The sequence below is a fragment of the Capra hircus genome, chromosome 28 (genome assembly GCF_001704415.2).
Source record: "Capra hircus breed San Clemente chromosome 28, ASM170441v1, whole genome shotgun sequence".
In the NCBI taxonomy this organism is placed as follows: domain Eukaryota; kingdom Metazoa; phylum Chordata; class Mammalia; order Artiodactyla; family Bovidae; genus Capra; species Capra hircus.
Window position 1 is genome coordinate 32,051,871 of NC_030835.1, and position 6,000 is coordinate 32,057,870.

At 62.3% G+C, this 6,000-nt stretch overlaps 1 protein-coding gene across 1 annotated transcript in view; it reads right to left on the minus strand.

Annotated features, from left to right (window-relative positions):
* RET (ret proto-oncogene) overlaps nt 1-5,353 on the minus strand; it is a 53,902-nt gene extending 48,549 nt beyond the window's left edge. The window contains exon 1 of the mRNA XM_018042484.1: nt 5,060-5,353. Coding sequence (XP_017897973.1) covers nt 5,060-5,129 — 70 coding nt within the window. The 5' untranslated portion in view covers nt 5,130-5,353. The remainder of the gene's footprint in view (nt 1-5,059) is intronic.

The window sequence follows — 6,000 nt, forward strand, 5'->3', positions numbered from 1 at the left end:
GATGCCACTCTGCTGCCAGGGAGGGAAAGCAGTGTGGGCTCTGGAGGCCTGAGTCTTCACACCCCTTCAGGACCCCCTGAGGCCACCCAGGTCATGGCCCTCAGAGGGACATCCTGGGCTGATCTCTCTGAGTCATATCAACCCCCCAGCCTTCCAGAGGCTGAAGTGCGCCCACCCATTAAGCATAGCACTCGGCCCGTGAAGACCCAGGGGAGGGAGGGAGGGGGATGACCTCCACTGCCATCATACCCTGTGGCCCAAGCCCAGGAGGGCCCCTTTCCTGCCTGGCAGCCCACCATCGCCCCTCCCGCCCGGCCCCCCAGCCTGCCTTCTGCCACGCACTTTCATTTGAAATCACACACACACATCTGAGATAAGTGACCGCTTGGCGCTTCCTTTACTGCCCATTTCTCCTATAGGGAGACAGCTCTGAGGTCAAAGTCACCTTCTGTGTTCTCCCCTAGTCCTGGAGAAGCTCCCTGGGCAGCAGGTGGTCCCTCCAAGGGTGTTTGTGCGCTACTCACCAGTAGTGTTATTGTTACTATTAAGTCACTCTCTCAGAAAAACAATTGCAGAAACCAGGAGGAAGAGGAAGAAATGAAGAGGAGGAGGAGATGAGGGACTGGAGCCGGAACACAGCCCCCACACTAGGAAGTGTCCTCCCCCACATCCACAGGAAGGGGGTGGGTCTCCACAGTGGAAACTAGCAGCTTCTTCAGAATAGAAGAAAGCAATACTGTTGTGGGGGCACTGCTCCAGCTCTGCCTCTTTCCTGGGGTGCCCAGTGGGCACTTTCTTCTCCCAGCATGTCCTGGAGTCCAAGTAAGGAGACACAGTCGTACCCACGCGCCCTGAAGCCCAGCCCCTGCCCCTCACTCCCACTCCTCAGCACAGTGCCTTCCGTCAGGTTCTAGGTCCCCAGGCAGAGGCGGGTGCAAGGGCCACATTCTCAGCCTACACTATTAGCATGCCCCCTTCCTGGGGCCAGTTATGGCAGGACCCCACCTGGAGGCAGTTACTGGACCCGCAGGACTCCCAGACATCAGCTACAGTAGCAGTCTCACCTGAGAATCAGCCAGAGTCCTGGGGGCTCCTGAGTCAGGTGTTGGGGAGCATGGCATCACACTTTCCTCCCAGACCCAGGCCAGGCTGTCCCTCGGGCCCCCGGAGCACCGCACTAGAGGGTGACCAGTGGGTGAGCAGGCTCAAGCCACCTTCCCCCCGCCCAGGACCCCTCCTGAGCCCTGTCGCAGGTCCCCACCACCGCTGGCCCAGAGGAGGGGCTTGCTGAAAACCAGAGAACCAGGGGTGCAGAGTCATGAAGACCTCTTCACGGGCTCAGGTACACAGGCTGTGGGAGCCTGTTTCCTTACCTATGAAATGGGAAAACAAGGCCACATCCCTCCGGGTTTCGGGAGGATACAGTCAGTAGCAGACAGGCGGTGCTGAGCACAGGATCAGCAGGCCGTGGGCCCCCTGGGGTGGCCATTGCTGGCATCACCTTATCCAGTTAAGACCAATGGGCAGAGGACACCTCTCTCAGGTCACAGGGGAAGAAGGCCTCAGGCGAGGCAATATTTTCCTGCCCCCGACCCTGCTTCCTCTTGGCACCCCATACTCCAGTTTAACAGATACCATAATTTTTAATTTGTTTTCTCCTCCCCTGGCTAAAAGGCCATTAGCACCCCATTAGGTCAAAGAATCCCATTTTCTTCACACCACCAAGGAAACCAGTGATTTACTTAGCCGTCCCTAATGCAATTCTGCAGAATAAAGGCAATTTTGCAATGGTCTCAATAAACTTCCCCATTTGCTTTCTGCTCGCAGACCCCACCCTTAGGAGCCTACCAGCTGACCCAGTCCCTTGCTCCCTCAGAAGGCTGGACTCTGCTAGGGCCCAGGACAGTCAGTGTGGGCCACAGGCAGCTCCCAGAGGCCAGAAGGGCTTAGGGGGCTGTGGTGGAGGACAAAGGAGGCTGGACCCAGGTGAGCCTGGTGAAGCACACCATCACTCGTCCCTGGCCAGAGAGGGAAGGGGCGGAAAGAGAAACAGAGTCGGCAGAGCAGCCTTCCTGGCTGAGGGGCTGTGCTGGCACCCGCTGGTCCGGGCAGGAGTGGCACACCCAGGTCCAACTGCAGAGGGCCAGGGCCCGCAGCCTGGAGAGCAGGCTGTAAGTCATGGCCAGTACTGGGAGTGAGAGGCCCCAGGGGCGTGCAGGCACGGAGGGCAGGTCCCTCCTAGTGGGCAGAGGTGCTGAGCAAAATGGGACCCCAGAGGCCAGGCCAGGAAGACAGGAGGTGTGAGGCCTAGTGAGGAAGAGCAGGAGGCAGGGAGAAGGTGCTGGGTGAGCGGTCAGCCTGAGACATTCAGGGTGAGCCCTGGAAGCTGGGACTCAGTTTCCTCATCCACGCCACAGGGACACCGTACCTGTACTGGAGCAGCCAAACGCCACACTCTTCTGAGAACAACTTCTAGATGGGAGTTCTTTAGTTCTGGATCCAGGATGCCCTGGGTGGACGGGCTGTGCCCCTGAGTGTGAGTAGGGAGAGGCAAGTGTCTCTGTGTATACACACGGAGGTCCCAGTGTATGGGAGAGGCAGGGAGGGGGGCTGGGTTTCCCAGATGAGGGTGTAGTGTGAGGGGCCGAGCATGGGCGTGAGTGTGTCTACAAGCCTCATGATCATGTATCCTTGAGAAAGGGCAGTGGTGTCTCAGTGATCGCCAAGAGTGAGTGTGAGTGTGTGAGCATGGATTCAGGAGTGAGTGAGTGTGTGTGTGTGTGTGTGCACATGCCCATGGAATTTGTGCCCTCACATAAATTCCAGGCTGTGGGTGAGCAGTCCTGCCCTACTCTGGGAGTCTGTGTCTGGGATGGCACCTTTTCTGAAGGCGCACGCACTCTTACACAATGAGAGTGTGTACACGTGGAGGGGGGCACACCCTAGGGGTCTGGTGATGTCCTATGACCTTGCTCTGAGCACCCCTGAGCCCTCTAGCCCATCCCTGCCAGCCCTGAGGCAGTGCTTTCTTTCCCCAACACTCGGGTCCAGGCCACTCCCGCTCGTCTGGTTGCCTCCCTACCCTGCCTCTCGGCAGCTGTCCAGCACAGAAGAGAGCTTCCGGTCTGGGGGAGGCAGGTCTAGGCCAGCAGGGAAGGCTTTCATCCCCTAGAGACCCAGCAGGTAACAGGCACGGCCACCGAAGGGCTGCATCCACAAGGGGGCGCCCCGAGGCCGGGCTACTCCCAGCCTGAGCGAGTCCCGGAGCAGTGGCCCCGGCTCACTAGTGGCAGCCTGGAGCACCACGCCGAGAGCGCTCAGGACCGCCACTCTGAGTAAAGTGTGCCCGCAGGCCTCTCCAAACGCCCTGCTGTCTCCTCCTGGGAACCTCTCCACTCTGTGTCAGCAGTCACGGTTTCTTACTCATGCCGTTGGAAGCATGGGTGGGGCAGGAGGGTGCTTTCCCTGGATGGGAGGGCCTTTCTCCCACCACCCCACTCCGTGAGTCCAGGCTGTGAAAAAGCCACTTGCATTCCTACCAAGCGTCACAGATCCATGCTAGCGGCCCCGCCTCCAGTCCAGTCCTCCTAGCCTCAGCTGGACACCCTGGCTAAACATAGGAAAGGCGTGGGAAGTCCTCTGCTAGGCTCTGAGGCCGCCCAGCCCACCCTGGCTTCCGGCTCTCACCTGATCACCCGCCCATCACTAGAGTTGCAAAGCAGAGTTACAGGAGATCTTCTCAACACCTTGTTTGTGTTTACTTCTCCCGTCTTCAGCCTTCTCCTGCCTGTTTCCCCCTCCCAGCACCTTAACCCCAGACTCCCAATGCTTCCCCCATTCTTCCCCAGGGCATGGAAAGGATTTCTCCCCCGCCTTTCCTGTGATTGGCGGGGGGCCGTCCCAGTCTAAGTATCTGCCTCTTGAGCTTAGGATCCAGTCACACAAATGAAACCTTGGGCAGGCCTGTGAAACGGTGGTCTATGCAGGACCCAGGGCCAGAAGCAGGGAACCTTTTGTATTCCCAAAGGCCACAGGGAAAGGTGGAGGAGGGTGGTGGGGGCTACTCTCAGAGAGAAATTTGGTGCATACATACATATAAGTATTTAAGATAGAAAAATCGGGGACAATTCGAGAAACACTAAAATTCGTGGCCACGGGGGGTAAGGAGCAAAGATTCCACAGCCTTGGGGTTCATTCATCTTGTCAAGAGTTTTGGAGGTGGGGGCAGTGACCAGTCTTTGCAAAGCCACTTCGAACCCTCCCAGCACCGATGCTGATGGCACACAGCCCCACTCCACTCCAGGATGGTCAAAGCGCTTGGTGCCGGTGGGCCCCGAACCGTCAAATGGTACCAAAGGCCACACCTTCAGGTGCCCCTGCGGGGCAGCAGCAGGAGACTCTAAAGACTCGGGTGGAACTGGAACCAGGGCCGGCGGCGCTGGGCCAGCCCTAGCGGGCCCTCGAGGGCAGCCTCCCTGGAGGCCACAGGCTTGGGGGATTTTTAAGGAGTAGGGTGGCAAGATCGCACAAGGGAAAAGCAACCGTTTTAAAAAGAGCAGATCTCCTCCGCTCTCACCTGAGAGAGGGTATCAGAGCTGGAGGAGAAACGCACCGACGTGGACTGCGAAAAGGAAACCAAGACGGAGCAACTGTTTACAGAAACGCAACTCCTCCTGCCCCAATGGCAGGCTTTCTAGGGCTACCTTACCCGTCCTCCCCGAACTGCACCGAAACGCCGACAAGACCCGCTCGGTTCGCCCCGAGACGCCGCTGTGGCGCGAGGCGCAAGCAGGCAGGCAAGCGCGGCTGCGACTCCGGCCCTGGGCACCGACCCTGGCCGCCCGGCCCGTGTCCCTCTCCGGCCCGAGATCCGCCCAGCCTGGGGCCCGAGGCGCGCTGCCCGCCACACCACCCCACTCCCAGTGGGGCCCAGGCGGCCAGTAACTGCGTGGCCCACTGCCCGCCGCAAACAGAAAGGCGTTTTCGAACGCGACCACTCCACCGCGCCGCGCCAACTTCGCCCCGGCCGCCGCGGGCACCAGTCCCCGACAGAACTCACCTTCGCCGAGCAGGGGCAGCAGCAGAAGCAGCAACCGCAGCCCCACGGCGTTGGCCGTCGCCTTCGCCATCGCCGATGCACGCTGCGGCCGCGGCGAGAGGGACGCTTCCTTGGGCTGGGGGGCTCAGCGGCGGGGTGCGGTGCTCAGCCGGGCCGCCCCATGCCCGTCCCGGAGCGGAGGGCGCGGCGAACACTGCGGGCGCCGAGCGTCGGGGCGCGGGCTCCCAGGCACTCTCCGCAGCTGTGCGCGGGGCTCCGGGCGCGGGACTGAGGCGGGGAGGGCGCGGGCTGCACCCGAGGCGAGGGCAGGGGCGGGGCGGGGCGGCGAGGGGGGCGGGCTGGGGGCGGGGCGGGCGCGGCCAGGGTGCGGGAGTAAGGGCGGGGCGCGGGATGCCACCCCGGGAGATGCCCGGTGCGGTTCGCCCGGCGCGAGGGTTAGGAGACCAGAGCCGGACGCGGGGCGAAGGCCGGGCGGGGCACGCGGAGGGGCGAGGTGCGGGACCCGGGCACCGGCCTGGCGGCCGCAGCCCCGAGCCGCGCACCTCCGCACGCACAGTCACTCTTCCTCAGCCTGCGCGTCCTCTCGCTGTCTCTGCGCTTCGACCTTCCCTGCCGCCCAGAGAGGGCAGGGGAACCAGGCGGGGATGCGGGGTCTGGGCGGACTGGCTGGGGGTGCGCCGGAGCGGACAGACGAGGCAGGCGCCCCGCCTCCAGGCTCCGGGCGCGGCGCGCATCCTCCGCCATTTCTCGGAGGGGGGAGGTGCGGTGGGAGCGCGGCCTCTCGGGGGGCCGGAGGAGGGAGGCGGGAGGCGGGCAGAGCCCCCGCGAGGGACCGTGAGCCGGCGCGCCTTCTGCGCACTCCAGGGGTGCGCCTGGCGCGTGGCTTCGCAGTCCCTTCGGGGGTGTCCCAGCGTTAGTTTGTGAGCCCCTCTTTAGGACTG